Below are 23,095 nucleotides of genomic sequence, written 5' to 3' on the forward strand. Positions count from 1 at the left end.
GACTGCCTTAATCATCTCAGGGCATTTGAAGGATCTGTGCTGTGTTCAAAGAACTTACCATGGGTCAGAAACAACCTATGACAGATGTTAACACACCTAAACTGTCGTCATTCTAGCAGACTTTAGGTGCGGTGAACCAGAGGTCATAAACAATATTTTCTGGGTACCAGGATGTAGCTGAGGCTTGTTCATTAGCTAGACACCCAGCTGTCTCATGCTGCCTACCTGCTGACTAGCTAGTGTAACTTGGCACACTCTGAGGCAACACCTGCTTCCTGGGCTGGGTGCTGGCCCTGCTCTTCAACTCTGGCTTGGCCCTGCCTGTCAGTGTCTCAGGGCGGTCCTGTGTCTCTGTGGATGGGGAAGGTCCACGTGTAAGTGTCCAGTTAGCACTTTACGTTACGTGTCTGTGCAAGGCCTCTTTTATGATGTCCAGTTCTTGTTGAAGACTCACATTGGGGAATATTACCAGTTCCCAAACCTGCTGGTAGTCAGTGAATTTCCCTGGCTAGCTGTATTCTGAGACCAAACACTCCTTAGCCTTGGCCTTGGCAGCTTCATACTCTGGGTTACCTACAGAGATCTGTGTCCCTCTACTGTCCCTTGATACAAAGGTCATGCTCCCTGCTCATTTATCCCATCTTCAACACCACTTTTACTGGGCATCTACCACTTGTAGGCTAGAGCTAGGTGGGAAAAATCAACAATTTTTTTTAAAAAGTGCATTCTTATTCTCTGACGTTACAGATATTTTAGGATGGGGATGTTTATTCCTACACCCTCCCTCCACACACACACATACAGTTCCCCAGGAGAGCAACGCATGTCACATCCCCAGTGGCCTTGTCCTGATGTCGGAGTCAACTGAGCATGGATACCCTTGGTCCATTGTTGGCTGGTCTGAGCTGTCATTAGCATCATGTTTTGTGATGTTTAACCTGCTATGCTCTCTCCCCCAGACTCTGTTGATCTTCCTTTTCTGTTGCCTAATTGATTTTCATGTTGGTTTTATTTTTAGAAAATTGTAGCGGCAAGTATATATAATCATATATACGGTGAAGTCGTTAAGCAAAAATGCTTCTAGAGACTGTATACTTCATTTCTGCTTCCCACCTTTGGTGTTTTGCTGAGTGTCACAGGACTTGCTAAGGATCATCCATGGTCATTTTAACTGTTTCTGCTCCCGTATGTCCTTGTCCCTGACCAAGGCCTGGGCTCAGGCTTGCTTGGTCAAGTCATATTGGCTCTGTGATTTGCTAGCACAGCCTTCCGGAACGAATATTCTGGCCTGGAAAATAAGAACTCTCGCTTGATTGACAACAGAAATTTTTGATGGCCCTTTGCATTGTCCTGTTTGCATGCTCACCAGTCCTTTCCGTCCTTCTGTTCCCTCCATGCTCCACCCCCGTTTGCTCATGGTGTGATGGCTTTCCTGGACCTGTCCCCTTCACCTTTGGTTGTGATGTCACCACGCTGCTGAAATGTTGGATGACACTAACGGACTTACTTTGCTTTCTTGCCAATGCCTGTTTGTTCTTTGAGTTCTAAAACAATCAAGCAACATTTTTCCTGGCCCAGGGATGGGTGTTGCTGACAGTCAGACTTTTTTCATCCCACTGTTGCCTGGGAGAGAGTGGTCTTGCTTAGAAACTGGCTGCTTTGTGTTTATCAAAGAACGTAGAAAAACCCGACAGGGGCTCACTCTCAGAGCCTTGTCAAGCGCCCAGCTTGGACACTGTCCCCACCGTTTCATTCAGCTTGTTGTCAGAATGAGACACAACAGTTTGGCTTTCAACCCCATATGGTAGTTGGGGACCAGGCTGAGGAACGTGACCTTGCAATAGCAGAAGCTACTGAAGTTGTCCATTCCAAACCTTTAGGTGACAATGAAATTCTATTGAACATGGATCGTCCAGGTCCTTGAGGCCGTTCTTGATAAGAAAGGCATGTGGAGAGCAAGTCTTTCCCTGCTTCAGGTGCTCTAGTGTTATCCAGGGGTGACTGAAAAGTAGAGCATAGTACCAGGTAACTTATGCTCCTTGTCCATCCTCTACCTTTCGGTTCCCACTGTGCCTCCTCTATCCCTTGGAAAGAAGAAAGAGGTGTTTCATTCCCTTGCATCCAAATTCTGCTCCCTCATCAGATCCCAAAGGCTTGCTCAGCTGTAACAGCCCAAGTGGGCTTTCCTAGTGGCCCTACTCTCTGTACTACTCTGTGGCAGTGGGCTATCTGCTGAATACTTGGCCCAGCATCACTATGGGCTAAGGACCAAAATTCTCAACTCTGAGAGCATATTAGAATAACTTGGTGGCTTTAAAAATTCCTGGAGTGTAGAAGAACCCAGATCAATTTAGGAAATAGCTTGGGCGGCACATGGGCGTTGGTGGCTTTAGAGTGCAGCCCAGGATCAGAGCAGCTGCCCTCTCTGCAGATGGAGCAAAGCCATCCTAGGGCCCTTCCAGTTTGGAAGACATTGTGTCAATTTGCATGGTCCCCCACTGATGTCAGATACATCCTCCCTGATAGCAGTTCTTCCCGCCCTACAGTGTGTGGCAGCAGGGGCGATGATGTCTCAGGCCACTCTGGGGGTGCATGCAGCCTGAAGTGCTTTGTTCTTTTGTTCCTGTGTTGCATGGTCCACTGCTTTGTCTCCTGACAGATGCTGTCTCCTCTCCTCTCCATGAAACAACAACAACATCAATAAAAGTTGACTAGATACTGTGATCCGCACCTGTGATCCCAGTATGTAGGAGGTGGAGTTTGAATTTAAATTTAATGACTGATGATTGTCATCTTTCAGATACACTTAAAAAGATACACATTTCCAAAGTCGATTCAGCCAACTTTTATCAGCCCAAAGAAAGAGGATCATAAATGGCCTGCCACGGAGTAACGCAGAGGAGCAAGGATAACGGATAGCCAGGAAGAGTGGCTGGCTCTGCTGCTGTACATCCCGCATATGTTACCAGGATTTCGGTCACATAGCTGTAGAGGGCTGTGCCCTGCCCCCTCCAGTCTTCTGAGCATAGACAAATGGAGGTGTACATAGACACATAGCTACACAGATGCTCACACACATGTGCACTGTCCAGCTACCTGGTCAGGTGGCCCTCCTCTCCACAGCCCTTAGGGAGAGCGTTGTGGGGGACAAGAGTACTGGGAAACTAATTCCTGTGTGTGTTACAGTCTTAAATTAAAAAGCAAACAATAACACAAATCCCCATGATCTAAGTTAGGCATAGTGGCTCACACCTATAACCCCAGAACTTCGAAGGTAGAGACAGGGGGAGTCAGAGTTTGAGGCCAGCCCACGCTTCATAATGAGACCCTGCTCACTGTCTAATACACACACACACACACACACACACACCTCATCCTTTTAAGGATATATTGCTACTTCTGGGGTGAGGCGATAATAGATATAAACAAAATTGATGGACCCTAAGTTCTAACATGCCTATGGCAGAGCTCCTGTCCTGAGCATCCATCCAGGTGGATTAGAGCCCTTTCTGGTGATCAGGACCTGTTCCTGGTCCAGAGTCTCTGCTGAGTTACAGGCATGGCTGACATAGCTGAACCCATTTACCTCTTAAGTCCATAAAATTCTTCTCTTTGGGCTCAGAAATCAGTATAAAAACCAAGCCTTTCTTCCCCATGTCTCCAGGGGAGGACCCATCTAGCAGCGTGCCCACCTACCTCCCTGTGTAGTTTTACTGTGTGCTGCCACAGAAAGCCTGGGCTGGGAACCTCCAACAGCCTTTCCATTATCCAGGAAGACCCACTACTTCAGTGGAAGTGATGGGGGAGGGCAGGAGAGACAGGAAGCTGTCTCCTTCCTTCATTATTGCTATTATTATTTAAAGATGCTTCCTGGTGGGGAAGGCTGGCCTCCAGCATCTTTGTATTTTCTTGAGCAATTCCCCGAAGGTACTATGGTGAGCACTAGAGTGGTGAGGAAGGGCTCAGCCCTCTGTGAGGGTGAGAGAACAAAAGAACACCAATCCTTGGTGTGCTCCTAGGTCCAGGGTACCAGGCACACAGTCGAATCTGGGGGAGGCAGAGCTGTTGAGGCTCAGGCAAGCCAGCCTCATGATGTCCTTCCAGAGTCCTGAAGACTCTGTGCTTGCCTGGCTGGGGCCAGGCTGAACTTCCGGCAAAGCAGTGCAGGTGGCTGGAGAGAAGCCTGCCTCTGCCCTGTACACAGACCAGGCCTTCCAGCCCTTCAGCAGAGGCACTGATCCAGTGGAGTGCATGGAGTGCTTAAGTGTGGGGACCACAGGCAGAGCCACGCTTTTCCCCATGGCTAGAGGCATTCGGGGGGGCTGCTGCAAGAGGTCAGCTCCTTTGACTGAGCCACAGAAGCAGAGCTGTCTCTGAACCTGTCTTTAGAGACCGTTAAGGTCTGTACCACAGTCTTTGACCAGTCAGTCACCTGACACATCAACCCCTGGAGGAAAGTAGACTAGCGTAGTGTGTCTGCTCCTGTCAGTGACTGTCCAGTTCCAGAATGAGGGACTGGTGTTTTCTCAGAGAAGGAGCAGCTGTGTTGACCAAAGACATTAACTACACACTGGTGAAAGGGGGGTAATGTTTCCTGAGCCATTGCTTCCTCCCCCTTCATTAATGCGTTTCAATCTTTGATTTCTTAAAGCCAACTGAAAGTGACAGTGTCCCTCTCCCAACTGCTACACCTGGGGTAAGATCAGTGACTGGTCCCCAGGGGCTGGGCCTTCGCCTTTAGTTTATTTGACCGTGTTGAGTTCTCCACTGGTGTTCTGTATTCTCCATGATTGTCCTTCCAGAACAGTGTCTGCAGTGGCTTGCATTCCTCATCAGTGTCCAGTACTCTTGAGCAGCCCAGCGTTCTCCTCTAACACAGTAGAACACGTGGACATGCATGTGCTGTGTGGATGCAGTTTTCCCCCAACCCCTGTGTTGTTAGCATGTGACTTTCCCTTCATACCATGCTTTCTGAGGTGAAAAGGTCCTAGAAACACACCTCCAGTTCTTACTCTGTCACCTCCGCGTCTGTTGCTGTTTTCTCAAAGTGTTGCATGTTCTACTTTCCACTGGGTTTGACCTCTCCATGATAACCCTTCAGAACTCTGAAGAGAGCAATAGAATCTCCATCACCTTTTTCCGTCTTTTCCGAGTGATGCGCCTGGTGAAGCTTCTCAGCAGGGGGGAAGGCATCCGGACACTGCTGTGGACTTTCATTAAGTCCTTTCAGGTAAGAGCCCTGCCAGGTCTCCCCTTTCTGTCCTCGGAGGGCATATGTAAGTCAGGGATTGTCGTCTGCCCTGGAAGACCCCCCAACGCCTTCTGAGGGACCACCGTGTCAGTGGTGACTGTGGGGTACCATGCAGCACTGCCTCGGATGAACCAAGTAGGAACTGAGAGCAGAAACTCAGAGAACCGCTACAGTTCCCAGAAGGAAGGGAACGGAAGTCTTTGGAATGTCTGATTGCCCAGAATGTTCAGCAATAGTTGTGTCTGAGAGAGGGAAGGCGCTACACATCCCCTAAAGCCTGGTCGCCTTGTCATAGTCACTGTTATCGCACCACGATGAAACGTCATGACCAAGGAAACTTATAGAATAAGGCATTTAATTGGGGCTTGTTTGCAGTGTCAGAGGGTGAATCCATGATCCGCTTGGCAGGGAGCATGGCAGCCGGCTGGCAGGAATGGGTGCTGGAGAAGTAGCTGAGAGTTCACATCTAATCTGCAAATTATAGGCTGAGAGAGAAGGGCTGAGATAGACAGAGACAAGAGACAGAGTTTATGTGGATCATTCGCATTCAAACCATCACATAGCCTCTCTCTAACTTAGATGGATTCTCTACTTTAAACCTGGTTACCGTAGGGTGCTTGATAGAATTCGAGTTCAGTTCACTTAGGTATCCACTGGGCCTTATTTGACACCTAGGACTCCTTCCTTCAATTCTAGTCAGTTCCTAAGCAGAACTTTCCGGTGCCCTGCTGTAGACATCCCACTCTTCTGGCCAGAGTCAGCTGAGGCGAGGAATTGATGTCGATTTGTGGGAAAAGGTGCAGCCATGTAGGGAACCCGTGCACATGCATAGATGCTACGGAGTGAGCCATGCGCCTTCTCTGCTTCATTAGCTGTGTTTCCTTCATGGCTTAAAGGCTCATGTGAACCAGTGAAGTTACATAAAGAAAAAAATTCAAGTTTGCCCCTCACCACCTTTGAGATAACCATTTAAAAATCCTGAGTAATACGTATTTCTTTATTTGTTTGTTTATTTGAGATGGACTACTAGAATAATGGAATGTGTTCATGTAAAACAATCCTGTTTCTTGAAGAAATTATTAAAGTAAAAAAAAAAAAGTAGATAAAGAAGCCAGGTAGTCATTTGCCTTGAAACACTACGCTAGCACAGTCCTCAAACATTTAGATGCCTCGGAAGAAAATGCAGAGAGCTTTTGTGGAGAGACTAGCCCTGCGGGATGCCAGTCATCAGCCCCCCTGTTGGTATGGTGCTGTAGCATTGGACCAGGCTGCAAGTCCCAGAGCCAGTAGCCTGTAGGTGGCCTGTCTGCTTTCTCATACTGTCCTAGGTGAGAAAGGGCTGCTCGAATCACATGTGCTTGGAATTAAGCCCCGCAGCCCAGGCAGCCTAGAGGCACACCATACATACACATGGGTGCGTTTGTCATGTGTAGCGATGGAAACATGGGCGACAGGACTGAGGTCTGGCCAGGCACACAGACCTGTTGGGGTACTTTTAAATAAAAAGAGCCTGTGTTTGTTACCACTCAGCTAGCTTCTTTTCATCCTGGGCCCAGCCCTTGACTTGGTAGCTCTTTTTGGGCAAATATCTGGTTCAGCGGTCAGTTTTAAAGACAGCCAAAACATACCCAAGTTGCAGTTAGAAAAAGAAAGCTCAGCAGATCCCCTTGTGATTTGACCAAGAATGACCCCATGTTTGAAAGTTCCACATTTCTCCCTGTCTTCAGTCTGTCTGGAGCTGTGGTGGCTGGCTTGTGTGTCATCTGTCTATTGTATATAACTCATCTGTCCCCTTGTCTTGTCATCCTTAAGACTGACTGATGCCTGACTTTCCCTAAGAAAGGGCTTTGCTCTGTATCGAGCAACCTAGAAAGCATCACATGCAGAAGTAATAAAGGGTATTTTGCAGAAATCTTAAGCAGAGTTTTACAAGAGAATGAGTTATTTGCACCAGACTCCAGAGCACTCAATACTGCAAATGCACCATCATCAAGTTTATCCGTGTCCTGATTCCAATGTTTATGGCAGATTTTGTTGCATAAGATTGTTTTCAACCTATTTTCTGTTTTCAGTATTTATTACTATAATATACACACACTGCTTTTTTTGGTCAGGGCTCTAGAAGAATACATAACTCATCATAGTTTTGGATTATTTTAGGTTATAAAAGCTGATTATACAAAAAATCTGAGGCGAGTAAGGATGATTCCTTGTTACAGACAAGCAGGTTGAGTATACAGCAGGATTAAGGACCAAGGGACCTCAAGGTGTATTAACTGTGAAGTCTAGCAAAACTTGTAATCTCTTTGAATGTAAAATATTTCCATAAAACGTCTCACTATTGCATTTTAAAGCGTTTTGCGTTCAGAAATTGTTTTTGACCCTCTGACTCAGCAATTCCACTCCTATGCTCCTACTCTAAGAAAACCCAGAACCCAGGTGATTTTGCATAAAGATGTTTCTCGACTCCTCTACAACCGCTCCCCAGCCCCCACCCGAGATACAGAAGAAATGGAAGCAATTGGGGAATCTGATATTTCGGAATGATTCGGTCAATTACGGTTTTATGAAGGATGCAGGGTACGCTTCAAACCCCCCCCCCCCCCGAGAACTGTGTGTCTATATGGAAAACGGTTCAGGTTAGCACAGGGCGATACTGAGCTTGGAGCGCACACCCTGCCTGTGACACTGTGGACGTCTAGGCGTGCGGGTGTGGGGGTCTCCAGAGCTGAAGCACTCACGCGGGGCTAGCCTCATGCGGGTCTTGTCTCTCCCAGGCACTCCCGTACGTTGCCCTGCTCATTGCCATGTTGTTCTTCATCTACGCCGTCATTGGCATGCAGGTGAGTGGGCAGCAGCTGCCTTCCCCTCGCAGAACCCCTCAGGTCTGTACCTAGGCCAGGTAACGTAGAAAGACAGAACTCGATGTTTTCAGGCCAAATGCCGTGGCTCCTGAGGAGATAAGGAGCGAGAACGTTATGGCCCCTTGGGTGGGATTGAACTCCCAAGATGGAGCTGCTGCCAGAGGAAACCAGACACAGAAGGGTGCATCTCGAGATGCAGCGAGAGCCTGTTGTGCTAGCCCTCCTCCCCGACCACACCTGCACTCCTGTCTTAGGAGAATGAGATAGACATGGAGACCTGTGGTCGATCGGAGCTGCAGATGGCCATAGATGCCCCGGTGGGGAAGGAGACGCCCCAATTGTCAGTTGGCGATCACATGCTCTACCCTGGTAATCACACGGGCATTCTCACACACACCCAGACGCTATGGTTAGGACTAAAGCTGGGCGTGGACCCAGGCCCTTAGGCTGAGAGACTGAAGCGCATGCTCCAGGGTTGGGAAAGGTTTGGGGTCCTCACTGATAGCTGGGTCCTAACACCCTGGGGTAGTTGGAGGACAACAGACAGCTCTGAGTACCCTGAGTCGGAGGCAAATGACCTACATTGGTAGAATTCTGGCTGCAAAGAGGTGCACCTGGGAGAAGTGACATATTCCAGCACAGAGTGATACTGTATTTTATTTATTTATTATCCTGGAGGCATAGAAGTACTTGTAGGAATTTTATTGGGAGTTCCAGGAAAGAGCCACCATCACACCAGAGGCCCTGTAATGGACTAGCATGTGCTGCTGCTGCTGCTGCTGCTGCTGGGTGTGGTGATGAGAGGTAGCTCAGGGCTCTGGGAGCTTCATTGCTCACCTAGCTCCTGATTCTCATAGCAGGCATCTGCCAGCACCCGAGACCTTCTGCCATGCCGGTCTGCTCCTCGTTCCAGTGGGGAAGCTTTGCTGGGCAGGCGGAGCCCACAAGGCCCCGCTTGTAGTGATGTTCCATTTGTATTTTAATAAAGCTTGCCTGAAGATCAGAGTAAAACAGGCACACTGGTCAGCCGTACAGACCGGGCAGTGGTGGCACACACCTTTAATCCCAGTAGCCACACTAGTGAGCCATAGAGGCAGGGCTGCGATGGTGCACGCCTTTGATCCCAGCACTAGAGAAGAATATAAGATAAAAGGAGAGATCTCAGCACAGTCTCGTTCTGAGGATTCATGGACGCAGGATCACCATTTCAGACTGAGGTTGAAGAAGAGCCAGTGGCTGGCTGCTTTGCTTTTCTGATCTTCAGGTTGAACCCTAAGATCTGTCTCTGGGTTTTTAGTTATTTGTGCTACACCCAGCCCGGGGAGGGCAAGTCCTCAAGGCTTCACCCCATTCCCTTTGTCTTACCTCTTTTCTACTCCTCTTCCCTCCTCAGGACATGGTGCTCCTTCCAGGAGATGTTCCCTCTATCTGGAGAACTCTTGTCTTTCTCACTTAACTGACTGCTGCTTCTCCGTCAATTCTAGGCTTATGGACTGCTCCCTCTGGGGTCTTCCTGTCCTGTCTGCCTAGTACTGGAGAAATGAGCCCCTTCTCTGTTCCCTGTTCCCTGCGAGGTTGGGTCAGGTTCCAGCACTCACTGTGGCTGTTTGCCACTGCTTGATCACCCTTGTATTCTCCTCAGGGCAGAGACTCCTGCGGGGTGACAGTGTGCCTCTCTGAGACAGTGTATTTCGAATGTCCAACCTGGTGCATGGCACATGCTGTGCCCAGCAGATCTGTGCAGAAGGTTGTCCTAAGGAAGCCTGGGTTCGAAGAGAGTCCTGAATTAGTTCTAAAAGTCACGAGTCTTTTTCTATGACTGTGTTAGTCAGCACTGCATGACCATACTGAAATATTGGAGATAATTAACTTATAAAGAGAAAGTGTTTATTATGGCCTGCAGTTTAGGTGGTCTAATCCAGGATCGACTAGCCCCATTGCTTTGCCCCATGACGAGGCAGGACACCATTGTAGAAATGCATCACTGCACAGGCTCAGAGAGACTTCATCTTCCCACATTCTCCTGTGAAGGCACACCCCCAGCAACCTGAGAACCTCCCACTAGGCCCCACCTCTTAAAGTTATACCTCTCAACAATGCTACCCTTAGGGACAAAGCTGCTAATCACATGAACTTTGGGAGAACATTCAAGATCCAAACTGTAATAATGACAGAAATCTGATTTTTTTTCCTCCCTTAATAACTTCCTTGTCTAGATGTTTGGGAAAGTTGCCATGAGAGATAACAACCAGATCAATCGGAACAACAACTTCCAGACGTTCCCCCAGGCAGTGCTGCTGCTCTTCAGGTGACGGGGTCTGCGAGGGTGGAGGGTGGTCCTCCTAGAATTCTGAGCGACCGGTGATGTTTGCTCCTCTGCTGGCTCTTGGTAGACTTTTGCTTTGTTGTTGCTGTTGTTCTATATTCGTTAGTTACTTTGTCTGTTTTGAAATAGGGTCTCAGTCTGTAGTCAGGGCTGGCCTCAAACTCATGACAGTACTCCTGCCTCCACCTCTCAAAATGCTGGGATTGTATGTTCTTCTGTGATCAGCTGTTTTGTATCTTTTTAACATGTTACTATTATTTCACGTGTATGTATGAATAGGATCAGTGTTCATGAGTGGGCATGGCACTGTGTGCGTTTGGAGGTCAGAGTCAGTCTTCTCCTTTAACCTGTCATGAGTTCTGAGGGTTGAGCTCGGGTCATCAGGCTTGGACAGCAAACACTGTTTACCGACTGACCTTTCTCCCCGGCCCCAATTTTGGCTTCTTAAACAGAACTGGTATTTCCCTTGCATTGTTAAAACTGTTGGGTGCCATTCAGATTGTAGCTGATACTTAGACCACCAGAAAAAAAAAAAAAACACTGTAGGCCAGATACCTGTGCGTGAAGAGTGTTCCAGAACACAGCCAGGAAAGCAGAAATGCAGAGAAACACGGGGACATTCTGCAAAGCCAATTACAGCATCTTAAGATGTACAACGTCACACTTTATGGGATTAGCTTTAGCCCCAGCTAACTAACTTTGCAAGCAACCCTCCTCACACTGAGAGAACTTTCCAGAAACCAAGAAGCATTGTCTGATGGCTCCAGCAACTGTAAAGACTCATTGATAACTTGGGTGGTTTCAAACTCTTCCCTTTCAATAAAATCAGTCAGGACTAGTCATTAAATCATTGCAATAGGAATGTTTGAGGAAGAGAGAGGAGAGAATGAACATCCATTTATATAAGGAATTGCATCAGACACATTTATAAATCATATTACACCAGGGCCTCTAGTTACTAAGTTATATCTGAAAGTGGGGCTTCCAGACTGTCACTAATCCAAACAGCATTACTACACTTTACATATATTTTACACAAGAATTTTCTTCCCAAATGGTTAGCACATCGTTTTCCCAATTAAAACCCTTTCCCTTCATTTAAACAGGTGTGCCACAGGGGAAGCCTGGCAGGAGATCATGCTTGCCTGCCTCCCAGGGAAACTATGTGACCCGGACTCAGATTACAACCCCGGAGAGGAATACACTTGCGGGAGCAACTTCGCCATCGTCTACTTCATCAGCTTTTACATGCTCTGCGCGTTCCTGGTAAGCAGCCTCGGGAACCTCGGTTTCCATTTTCAGAACCACTGTGGCATTTGGGGTTCAGACCAGTAGTGCTGCCTTGTCATGCTTTGAAACAGTTGGTAGGCTCTCGACCCCACCAGGCAGGTGGCAAGTCTTGCTTAATCTGGCCCATGTCACAGCTCACTGATGGGCTGGGCGTAATTTCCAGCCCACCTTGCTACTGAAGGCTGCTCTTTCCTTTCTAACATTTCAAAGGCACTGCACATGGCTTACGTGCCCCCAAAGTGTGAGCTGTCTCTAGCTACCATTAAATTACAAGATTACAGGGTGCTTTCGGGTGCTAGTTAATGCGCCCACCCACCCCCTCCTGAGTGTGTGTCAAGCCATCTGGCCAGATGCTTGCCCTTTCCTTAACCATTCTACAGCAAGAGAGTCTAATGGCCTGCGGCTGCAATGTGGGTTCCAGTATTCCGTGCCTCTGTAGTTAGGAGGCAGATAGAGTGTATGGAATCTCCCCTACCATCTCTGAAATTCCCTCCTGATCCACATTTCCAGATCATCAACCTCTTCGTGGCTGTTATCATGGACAATTTTGACTATCTGACCCGAGACTGGTCTATTCTGGGGCCTCACCACTTGGATGAATTCAAAAGAATATGGTCAGAATATGACCCTGAAGCAAAGTAGGTTGGAAAGCACCCACCTGGCTTGTGGGCGTCCTTTGGGGATGTCGGGAGGCTCCCGTGGAAGGGCGGGTGGAAGTGGGGGGCTGACAGCTCCTGGAAGGCCGTGCTGCCTAGGACCGCAAACTGTGCTTTCTTCCAGGGGAAGGATAAAGCACCTTGACGTGGTCACTCTGCTCCGACGAATCCAGCCTCCTCTGGGGTTTGGGAAGTTGTGTCCACACCGAGTAGCATGTAAGGTGAGTGTCCTGCCTTCAAACGTGAAGGCTTGTTTGCTGCTTTGTTAATCACACGCAAACACTGTGACATCAGCCAGGCTCTCCTTAAGGTGGGCCTGTGGAGAGAGTAATGAGTGTTTTCTGCACTGGAGGCACCCTCAATTTTACAATACCTAGAATCCCACCAGGAACAGTAAGAAGATGAAGGGCATGCTACAAGTTGTCACCTGGTTAGATGTCCCAGAAAATGATATTTAGGACAAGGCAAGGAGGTTGTGGGTGTAGCTCTGTGACAGTGTTTATCCAACATGTGAAAGGTCCTGGATTTGAGTCCCCAGCACCGCCAAACCAACATAACAAACAGAGGAGACCTAGGAGCTAGTCAGAGGCGGGAAGGGCTTCACAGAGGGAATCCAGAGTCCAGGCTGTGGCAGAAGGAGCCTCAGCTTGACCGACAGCAAACCACTGACGAGAACATGAGAGGTGACAGAGGGCCCCATGCATAAGCTGAACCTGACTGAACTCTGTGTCACACCGAGTCCTGTGGAGAATGATGAAGCTGGGGAAGGAACATGAATTTCAGGTTACCATTGCAGAGCTGATTGTGTTAGCATGTAGAAGCAGACTGCAGGACGGAGCTAAACTGGGCAGCCAGGATGAGGGCTGTGGGTATGGGCAAAGAGGAGAAGGCGGCGTGGAGACCCTCTGAGGAAGTACAATGGGGAAATACCTCGCAGACGGATGAGGAGAGAGTGATGAGGAAAGAACTAATTTAACCCTTAACTTGGGAGTTGTAGACATTAGAACCTAGCTTGGCGGTGGTAGACATTGGTTCCTAGTTTGTGGTAGGTACACACTGAGCCCTAGCTTGACTGTGGTAGAAATGGTGACATGTCTCGTGTGGCCTCCCTGCTGTAGAGTTCTAGAGAGCCCCTCCCTGGGGCATGAAGCTGAGGTATCTGTGGGATCCCCCCACACTGGTTGTTGGGAGTCCTCGTTCATGTTGGTTTTTCTCTCATACAGCCCACAGAAACCATCTCATGTTACTATAGCAACAGGAATACAAGGTTTGCCTGCTGAACTTTTTGAGGAAGCCCATCCAGTCCAGAGAGCCCAGAACCCAGTTGACTGAGTTTATCTTTGTTTGGATTCCACATTCCTTTACATGAAGGATCTAAGGGTTCTTAAGACACAAAGTCATTCATTTTATTGACTTAGCATTTGTCAGGAAAGTGAATGGTGGTCCCGGTCACCCTGCTGTGCCCGTAGACATTGATACCTATGATTAACCATCTCAGAGATGCTCCCACATGGCTGTTGAGTTGAAGTGAGGGTTGACTAGAGCATGATGAGGGACAAACAGAGAATGGACATCGAAAAGGGTCATGGCCATCACAGAACACATGTGTTCTCCTGAGTGCTCTTTCTCATCCACAGAGATTAGTTGCCATGAACATGCCTCTCAACAGTGATGGGACGGTCATGTTCAATGCAACCCTGTTTGCTTTGGTCCGCACGGCTCTAAAGATCAAGACTGAAGGTAAGTGCTCTCTAGAAGCAGGATACAGGACAGGTAGCAGGAGGGGGAGATGTTACCCCCCCCACCTCCCCTCTCTCTCTTCCTCTCTTCCTCTCTCTCTCTCTCTCTCTCTCTCTCTCTCTCTCTCTCTCTCACACACACACACACACACACACACACACAGGATTTGAAACCCTTCACATCTTTTCCTCAGCAAACCCTCCCTCGGGCTATAATCAAAGTTACTGAAGTGATCAGTATTCCAGAGGGACTCAGAAAGAGGAAGAGAAGCTGTGGGGCAGTGGGAGCTCTCCCCCCCCCCNTCTCTCTCTCTCTCTCTCTCTCTCTCTCTCTCTCTCTCTCTCTCACACACACACACACACACACACACACACACACACTTTGATTTTCTCTTCTGGGCTTCCTCTTAATGAATGGGATGGCTCAGGAAAGGGCCATGAATACAGGAAGAATATCTCTGGCCAGCTGACTCGCCCAGCCCTTCTGTTTTTCCTTCATACTTTGCTTTGTTCCATATTATCTCAAGTTGACTCGCCACACTGTTTACTCTACTGCAGAAGAAACAGGCAAGGTATTGGTGCATAGACAGAAACCACAGATGGTTCACTGCAGCTGTCCTTCAGCAACACCATCAGCAAGGCAACCCACCCTTCCGAGCAGTAACTTCTTTGTCCACAAAAAGGAACCACATGCAAAGATGTTGGGGAAAAGTTCTAAGCAGGCGGGGTGGACGGTGAGGACACTACTGTGCACGTGCGTGTGTGCACACACACACATACACACCATATGCACCACATGGTTAGTGTGTGAGACGTGCTAGCAGCTCCAAATCCCAGCTGGACTTCTTATCATGACACACTCAGCCCTGTGCAGACCCGGCTAAGAAGGCAGTGGAATGTGCCTCTGGGTTAGCTCAGAGCCTGCCTTATAAGTGGCATGGGAAGCAGCTTGCTGCACAGGCTGGGGTGCGAGCCTGAGCTGAGGAAGTAGAGGCAAGAAGGGAGCTGAGAGAAGACGGTATCTAGTCAGAGGATGGGTGTTCTTCACAGCCCTGGAGCTCTACCCGGCAAAGCCAACTTCCTCAGGCCTAACATGCGCCTCTTAGGCTACAAACACACATCATTAATGGTTCCAGAAGGTAGGATGGTCTGTGTTGATGAATCAGTAGGTAAGACACACAGGGAGAAGTCAGGTTGTGAGGTGAGGGTGAGTGCCTACAGAGTCTGCAAGAACAATGTCATGATTGGGGTACAATAGAGGAGGATAGGGGAAGGGGGAAGAGGAAGAGAAGGAGAAGGGGAGGAGGGAGATGGAGAGGGGCAGGAAGAGAAGGGGAGTTAGAGAAGAAAGGAGAGGGGGGAGAAGGAAGACAGAAGAGGGGAGGGCAGGGGATATGGGGAAGAGGAAGAGGAGGGGAGGAGATAGAGGAGGATAAAGAAGAGGAGGAGGCCGTCACAGAGGCAGTTGGTCTGGGATTCAAGGGGGGAGCACAGGTCCTATCTGGGGCAGGGCACTGTGGCAGAAGAGGATAGTTCTTGGATCCCAGGTGAAACATGACTGTCCCCCAGTGGTGGGTCTTCCAGTTGCGAGGGCTTGGCAAGTATTTCTGCATATAGGAAGAGAATTTGGCACTCACAGTGAAGAGCCCAAGGGGAAAGCTCTATCAGGAAGGCAATCCAAGAACCCGACAGCATAGGACAGCACAGCGAGGGGAGAAGAGAGCTCTGGGCTACAGAAGCAAGACTTGTCCACACCGCGTCCACATTCCCCTCTTTGCCTTTTGGATTCAGGAAACTTGGAGCAAGCTAATGAAGAACTCCGAGCTGTGATAAAGAAAATCTGGAAGAAGACAAGCATGAAGCTACTTGACCAAGTTGTCCCGCCAGCTGGTGGTCAGTGTGATCTACTTCCTAAGTAGTTCTTGATCAGGAGTTAGTGTCAGTGTAGCCCCTGCAGCCTGCCCAGAGGGGATTGCGGAATGCCTCACCAAACCATAGAGTGGGAGCCCCACAGCCAAAGGAGTCTTTGGCTTCACAGAAAGTATTTGAAGTGATACGAAGGCAGCCAAGCCAAAGAGCGACTTCAGTGGGGAGGAGTCAGACCCCACGTGTCTAAGCAGGGTTTTTGCTATCGGTAGAAAAATGAGTAAAAAAAAAAAAAATGACAGCGCTCACAAAATTTAAAGCTTGTAAGTTTTGCCCCAAAAGAAATGCCTACATCTAGTTCCCACCTTTAAATGTCTTGAGAAAAATGGGTAGTTTTTAGGAAAGAATACTTGTAAAATAATTTTAAGGCTGGACTTACCACCATAGTTAGCAAGAATGTCCTTTAATGAGAATCTAGAGGTGGAACTAACAAGCATGCTTATTTATTTCCGTTTGTTATTTATCACAAATTAACTGACTAAACATTTAAACTTTACACTATATATATGTAATATATATAGTGTTTCTCTATTTTTTTTTAAGTACATGTGGACGTAGAAGTGAGATGGTTATTTTCCAACCGTTTTGTTTCAAGTTTTAAAAGTGCAGAATCTGCTCACCCAGTGCCCCCGCGCCCCAGCTGTCCAGCTCAGCCTGGCCTGGATGTATGATAAACATCTGCTGTGTTTTATAACAAATCGAGCTTTAATAGGATGCCGTGGTTCAGATTTGGAAGCCGAATCCTGTGCCTCCTGGAGGACAGAGGGAGCCATGTATTATTAGCCAGTTCTGCTTCTTAAGTGGGATTGGCTTTCATTGGTGATTCAGGCCACCCATAGCTGGCCTAGCCACTGGCTCACCTCTGGGAAAACAACTCAGAAAGAAATGACCGAAGTTGGGGGGAAATTCCCACTTGAAGACCCCCAGCTCCCCACACCTGATTCTGCACTTTTAAAACTCCTCTTGGTTCCCTTTTTTTTTTTCCTTTCAGCTGCACATCCAAGTGGTCGCATGGCTTAGATGAACCGCTCTTTAAACTGTTGTAACCACTACGCTTACGCTCTCTCTGCAGCCTCCATTCCTTTCAACTCTCAGAATATTCTGAAGCAATTCTGTTTTAGGGTGGTGGCATGGAATCAGAGTTATCTCTTGCCAGCTGGATTCCCCTACATTGTTTCCTGAAATACAGATGCATGCTTCAGAATAGTGGGCTGTGCCTGTCTGTGTAAACCTTCTGCACACTAACCCGAGACACTCACCTCTCTCTTGTTCCAACTCTGTCTCTTTGGAAACACCACCTCCATGGTGGCCCATCTAATGCCCGCAGGAATAGCCCCCCTCACACAAGGTACGCTTGAAGAGTGTCCCTTGCATCGCTGGGACGCCCCGCTTCTTTTTATCTTACTAGGAAAACCAGTTCAGAATTTGGCTTATGATCTAAACTCCCTTCCTTTGAAAACTGATCAACATTTATCTCTATTAAACTTCTCAGGAAGGATGAATGCATCCCCCATTTCTGGGGCCTGGTAGTTCTCTGTGTTTCTTTACATGGTTTGGGGTTTAGGATGATAGATGTCAGTCTGTTCCCCGATAGCAGCCAGAGGCATTATGATACCTGAGAAGAAAGAACTAGAGTCTTAGGAAGAGGTGGGATGCTCCACGAGATTCTGTAGTGCCCATTCCTGTGCCCAGTGTAGCACCTGCTTGTCTATTTACATCTCATTGAGGGACATTTGCACCGAAGGAGAACAAGCAGCAGTGGCATTCAGGCTTAGTGGATGGCTCTGGTTGGGTTTCAGCGTCTGTATTCATCATTGGTCTTTTTCATTTTTTTTTTCTCTTATCTCCCAGTAGACCAGTAGTTCCCAACTTTTTCCTCATCATGGCACACTGAAAACATGACACCATGGTCCCTCCCTTGGGACAGACAGATGGTGTTTCCAGGTGTTAGTGTCTCCCGCAGTATGATGTGGTTAGGGAGAGCAGACTGAGTGGTGGGCCTGTACCCTGAGGGTGCTCAGGCGACCTCAGAGCTGGTGATGTTTGTCTAGGCAGCTTTTGGGATGTACTCTGAGCTGTCACAGCTCACTGTGAGCTTGATGGACAGGTGATGTCAGGAACCAGCTGGGGAGGACATCCTGGGATCATTTGCCTCTCTGCTCTGTGCCTGAAGCCTCGCCACTCCTGCCATGATGTGGAGATGTCTCAGACTGGAATCTTGCCTGGGTCCTCAGTGCCCTTTTGTCTCTGCTCGTTCATGGATTCCCTTTCTCTTTAGAAGCTCCTCTCCCTCAGAGATCCTCCTGCCGTCTATCTGGTTCTGGGTCTGCTCTGTGTTCTACTGAGCCCAGATGGCATTTCTTCTCTCCATTCCTTCCCTGTCCTGCTCAAGCCTTAGCTTTTCTTGATCTTTAGAGATCTTGTTCATCCAGGTCTCTCAGCACTGCTTTTTCTCAGGGAAGACAATCAGGTCATCCTTGAATCCTGCCCTACCACTCCAGAGCTGAAGAGAAAGCCAGAACTTCTCTTACCAGAAACATCCTGGTATAGATGAACACAGTGATCCTCTACATTGAGTCAGGGAGTCTTCCAAGGCTCATGGGGCCTTGAAATACAAAAGACATCTGCTTGTTGAAGGTGGCAGAGATTTTGGGCTCTGGGGCTATGCTGTCCCAGCAGCCATGGTCTACTAGAAAAGCACTAGGAAGAACTTGAGAGGCAGCTCAAAGGAAAGCGGGTGTTGGACATGGCTAGAGCCAGGCTCTTAGTGGAGAGCTAGGGCTGGAGGAGGAGAGGGCCCTGGGCTCAGATCCAGGCCAGTTGACCTGGTCCAGTCATGTAACCTTTCCCTTTCTTAGACGGGTAAGCAGAACTGTATGTAGAGTTTGTGTGAGGAACGTGAACCGGGTTTGGACACAGTCCCCCTCATACCCAGACAGGGTGCCTTGCTGGATGGGGTAGATGAACTGGCCAGTCAGAACCAGTCAGGGCCAGTCAGAGCCAATCAGAGAGCCCTCAGTTTTCTTCAGCAACCCCTCCACCATATCAAGGCTTTCTTGGCTTGGGCTCAGAAGGAATTTAACATCTATCACGTCCAACCCACCCCAAGACAGCCTGTCAGATAATGCTGAGCACCTTCTGGCAAAAGGGACTGGAGAAGCTGTCCAAAGTGGCCCAGCAGTCTCAGGGTGCTACATCACAAGCGGGCACTAAATAAAACCCACCGAAGTTCTATCCGTGGACTCAGTGGGTCCCAGCGGCCCCAAACCGCCTATGCTCTATCATCCACTTCAGTAAGTGATCGTGTTGGCTTGCTTTGAAACAGTAGTGACCGATGGCTTGTGATTGAAGGACACTCAACTCGAGAGCAGCCCACACTAGGGTTCGAGTGCCTTGTACATCTTCTCTTCCACATCCTCAGTTCTTCTGAGATGGAGCTCCATTTTATAGGGGAGAATATAATCTTAGACAGGTTGATCCTCGTGACTCCATCCACATGACTCTTGCAAGGCCGGTTTTACCAGAAGCCCAAGCACCCACAGCTGTTCCTCTTCCCATGCTTTTTAGGTCCCATCAGACAGCATGCAACCCCCAAAACAGCCCCACACAAGCTAGGCTGCTAATGTAGCCTTGCCAGTTTCTACCCAGAAAACCTTGTGGGCAGGGCACGGGACACACTGACATGTCCCCTACGGTTTACCATGAGACAGTCGGAGCCCCTATTCTGCCTCATGCATCTACCTTCAAAGTTGCCAGCAGAGTTCTGATTCCCGAGCGATACATGCTGGAAGTTGTTTCTGACCAGAGCAGAAATAGAGCCTGCTCAGTGCTGAGGTTAGATGGGGCTGTCATCGCAGGGCAGAAATCCAGTTGTGGTGAATTTCAAACCAAGAAATGGTCTCGGAGCTTATTAGCAAAGAGCGGGGGAGCGTGTGAGATCTGGAGCTGCAGTCTCTGTTCCGACCTTCCTCTCCTTCCAAGCTCATGTCACCTTTCTAGGCCTCCGTCTTGTGACATGGGGATTTGGATGCTTAATTGCATTCGATGCTTATGGTAATTACACATGCAAATCTCTATGCACAGGGTGGGAAATGCGGCCTGCAAGGCCTTTCTGTTTTGTAATGTTTATTTTAAGTAATAACCAAGGTGGTGCTTCATACTGTTACTAATACGCTACTCTCTTAAACTCGTGATAAATATGCATTACCTTCTGCCACTCTGAGGATCAGTTTGTTTTAACTGACTCTAACTTTGAGCCTTAACTGCTTTGCAAAGCTTTGCTTCTTGCTAGACTGAGCAACCCCTGTGATAGGCTGAGAGCCCAGTGCCTTTCGTGCACAGTCCCGCCCCCCACCCCTGCCCCGACCAGAAGTGAGGGTTTAGGCTCTTGGTCCAAATGTGCTGATTCGGGAGAGCTGTGTCTGGTCTCTCCGTTTAGATGATGAGGTAACCGTGGGGAAGTTCTATGCCACTTTCCTGATACAGGACTACTTTAGGAAATTCAAGAAACGGAAAGAACAAGGCCTGGTGGGGAAGTACCCCGCGAAGAACACCACGATTGCCCTGCAGGTGAATTGTCCTCTTGTTCTGTTCTTGTCACTAACGATGTCGCCAGCTTTAATTTGAGATACTAGAGAGCTGACTATTGATGGTTGAGCAGTGCCAGAGGATTTTGTTTAAACTGAGATACCGCACACTCCCCACACTGTGGACTAGCCCTTTCTGAGCCACAAGGTAAGTCCTTCCTCCCTTTCTTGTCTTCTCCGTTGAACCTGGCACCTGCCACCATCTGGTCTGTGCAAGGCCCCCAGGACAGCCATGATGGGAAAGGAGTGAATGCTCACCTCATGCCCTAGCCACCTGGGTCTTCTCCAAAGGCAGCGTCCCCTAGGCCGAAGGCAGCATCCCCTAGGCCGAAGGCAGCGTCCCCTAGGCCGAAGGCAGCGTCCTTTAGGCTGAAGGCAGCGTCTCCTAGGCAGGCCCCTCTTCCCATAGCCCTGGGCTCAGGGACTGGCTGCCCAGTGAACAGCTTTCCATCTGAACGCAAGTGCTTTGTTTTGTTTTTGTTTGTTTCTTACCCCATGGCTTGTTGGTTTTTGGTCCATTTCAATAGCATCCATCACTCCCTAGTATGTACTGAGTGTGTGTGTGTGTGTGTGTGTGTGTGTGTGAGTGTGTGTGTATGTGTGGCATGTCTGTGTCTGTGTGCTGTCTCCCAATGGCAGTGAGGCTTGCTATGCAAGAACTATACACAGGCCAGTCTCTGGTCCATCCCCCTTCCTCTAGGACCTGCCCCTTCACACACACACACACACACACACACACACACGCACGCACGCACACACACACAGGCACATATGCGTGCATGTACAAGGTTATCCCTTCCAGGCCCCCAAAGTGTGGATGTGACATTTAGGAATATCTGGTCCAATCAGGGCTCAGGCATCTAAAAGTGATAGAATCCTAAAGATGTCCAGAACTCTGGGTGGGCAGGCTTGGAGAGACAAGGAGTCATGGCTAGGATTTTCAGGCAGGGGAGCTAGAGAAGGTAGTTCAGGGGCCTGTGGTGTTTAAAGAGAACCGGGGACAGATGCTAAGAGGCAGAGCAAGGATATATGGAGAGTGACAACTGTCCTAAGTCCAGCTGTCCATGCTACCCGGAGTGCCTTCAGTCTGTCACAAACAAAGATGTTTTCCTTGCTTCTCCAGAAGTTGACATGAAAGTTACACAAGTCCCTGTTCTCATGGTTCTTAAACGTGGCCTTGTGAGTGTTGACATAAGACACAACATGGAGCAGCCCTGCGCTTTGTTCCGGGAGCAAATACGCAGCATCGTTGTGTGTTCCGAGGGGTAACTGGAAGCTAAGGCCTGAGTGTGATCTAGCTGGGAGAAAGAGTATGAATAAGGATGAAGGATTGTGGTGGTTGAGGGATGTGGGGTGTGTGTATCACAGGTTAGCAGATGACCTGGGGGCAGTGGCCGGATGAGTCATGGGGAGATCCTAAGGGTTGAACAAATACCTCGCTGGTGGGGCAGGTGGTCACCCACATCTGTTCGAGTCAGTCTGGGTTCTTTCGTCCCCGATCATGTGAGTTGTAGGCTCAGCCATCTGGTTTGCTGCCATCTCAGGTCATAGGCTTCGATGTAAGCTCTCATCTCCCTCCTGCTGATCCGGTTTGCAGACGTGACTGCTGTGACTCTAACTCATAAGCAGCCTCTCGTGACAAAATCTGAGTTTGCAGATTTGAGTCGGTCCCTGGTTTGTATGTTCCTGGTGGCGGCAGACGAGGTTGGCCACCGGCGGAGAGCAGAGCGTTAGCGCATGCCCAAGGCTGCCCCCTCACGTGATCTTCAGCCCTGTTGGAGAGACTGACTGAATTTCCGAGCTTGGCGGATACACCCTGCCTACCCAGAATGCCTTGCTGCTCTAGAACTCTAGTCTGCTCTAGAATTGATCTCTCTGCTGCAGCTTATGTTACAGTTTGTCGAGTGAGGTTGTGTCTGAGTTAAGAGACTCTCGGGTTCCAGGGAAGGGTCTATATGGAAAGACTCGGAAGTGTGTGTATGGGGCGTGGGTTAAGAGCTTTTCTGAAGCCCTAAGGCTTGCTCTGGTGGCTGGATGGGTGTTTCTGTGTCTGAAATAGCGTAAACAGCACATGGCTTAAATAGTCACTGCATATGGAGTTTACTGAGCCTTGAAGGAAGGCTCAGATGGTACCAACAGTATGCCATGAAGGTTCTAGGTGGAGACAACCACCTTATGTTAAAATAATGTTGAGGCTTTTCTCCCGTTTAAGACTTTTCATTTTTATTATTTAAAGAAAGTTTCATTTCATTGGTAAAAGGCAAATATTTCCAGTTATATGATACAAATACATTTTTCCATGGTTCTATTGAGAATTGAGGCGAGGGCTGTAATTTATATTAAGCATACAGCATAGAAAATTAAGTTGTGTTTATAATCTTGACAGTTAAATTCTGAAAAGGCATTTTATTCTGAAACAAGCATTAAAAATAGAAAATGTTTGTCTCCTTGATGGAT

The 23,095-nt window shown here is 48.6% G+C and overlaps 1 protein-coding gene across 15 annotated transcripts in view; it reads left to right on the plus strand.

Moving 5' to 3' along the window:
* The window catches only part of Cacna1d (calcium voltage-gated channel subunit alpha1 D), a 424,715-nt gene that overhangs the window by 379,026 nt on the left and 22,594 nt on the right, over positions 1–23,095 (plus strand). For 9 of the 15 annotated variants that reach the window (XM_050158046.1, XM_050158045.1, XM_050158057.1 and 6 more), the window contains 10 exons: positions 4,652–4,696; positions 5,102–5,230; positions 8,029–8,094; positions 10,332–10,423; positions 11,548–11,707; positions 12,242–12,369; positions 12,512–12,608; positions 14,025–14,127; positions 15,918–16,019; positions 20,491–20,621. In XM_050158046.1, the coding sequence (XP_050014003.1) occupies positions 4,652–4,696; positions 5,102–5,230; positions 8,029–8,094; positions 10,332–10,423; positions 11,548–11,707; positions 12,242–12,369; positions 12,512–12,608; positions 14,025–14,127; positions 15,918–16,019; positions 20,491–20,621 (1,053 nt within the window). The remainder of the gene's footprint in view (positions 1–4,651; positions 4,697–5,101; positions 5,231–8,028; positions 8,095–10,331; positions 10,424–11,547; positions 11,708–12,241; positions 12,370–12,511; positions 12,609–14,024; positions 14,128–15,917; positions 16,020–20,490; positions 20,622–23,095) is intronic. The other 6 variants (XM_050158048.1, XM_050158054.1, XM_050158052.1 and 3 more) reach the window with 1 other exon arrangement.

This window comes from Alexandromys fortis, unplaced genomic scaffold, assembly GCF_014885135.2.
Source record: "Alexandromys fortis isolate MF-2015 unplaced genomic scaffold, M_Fortis_MF-2015_v1.1 scaffold_106, whole genome shotgun sequence".
Classification (NCBI taxonomy): Eukaryota; Metazoa; Chordata; class Mammalia; order Rodentia; family Cricetidae; genus Alexandromys; species Alexandromys fortis.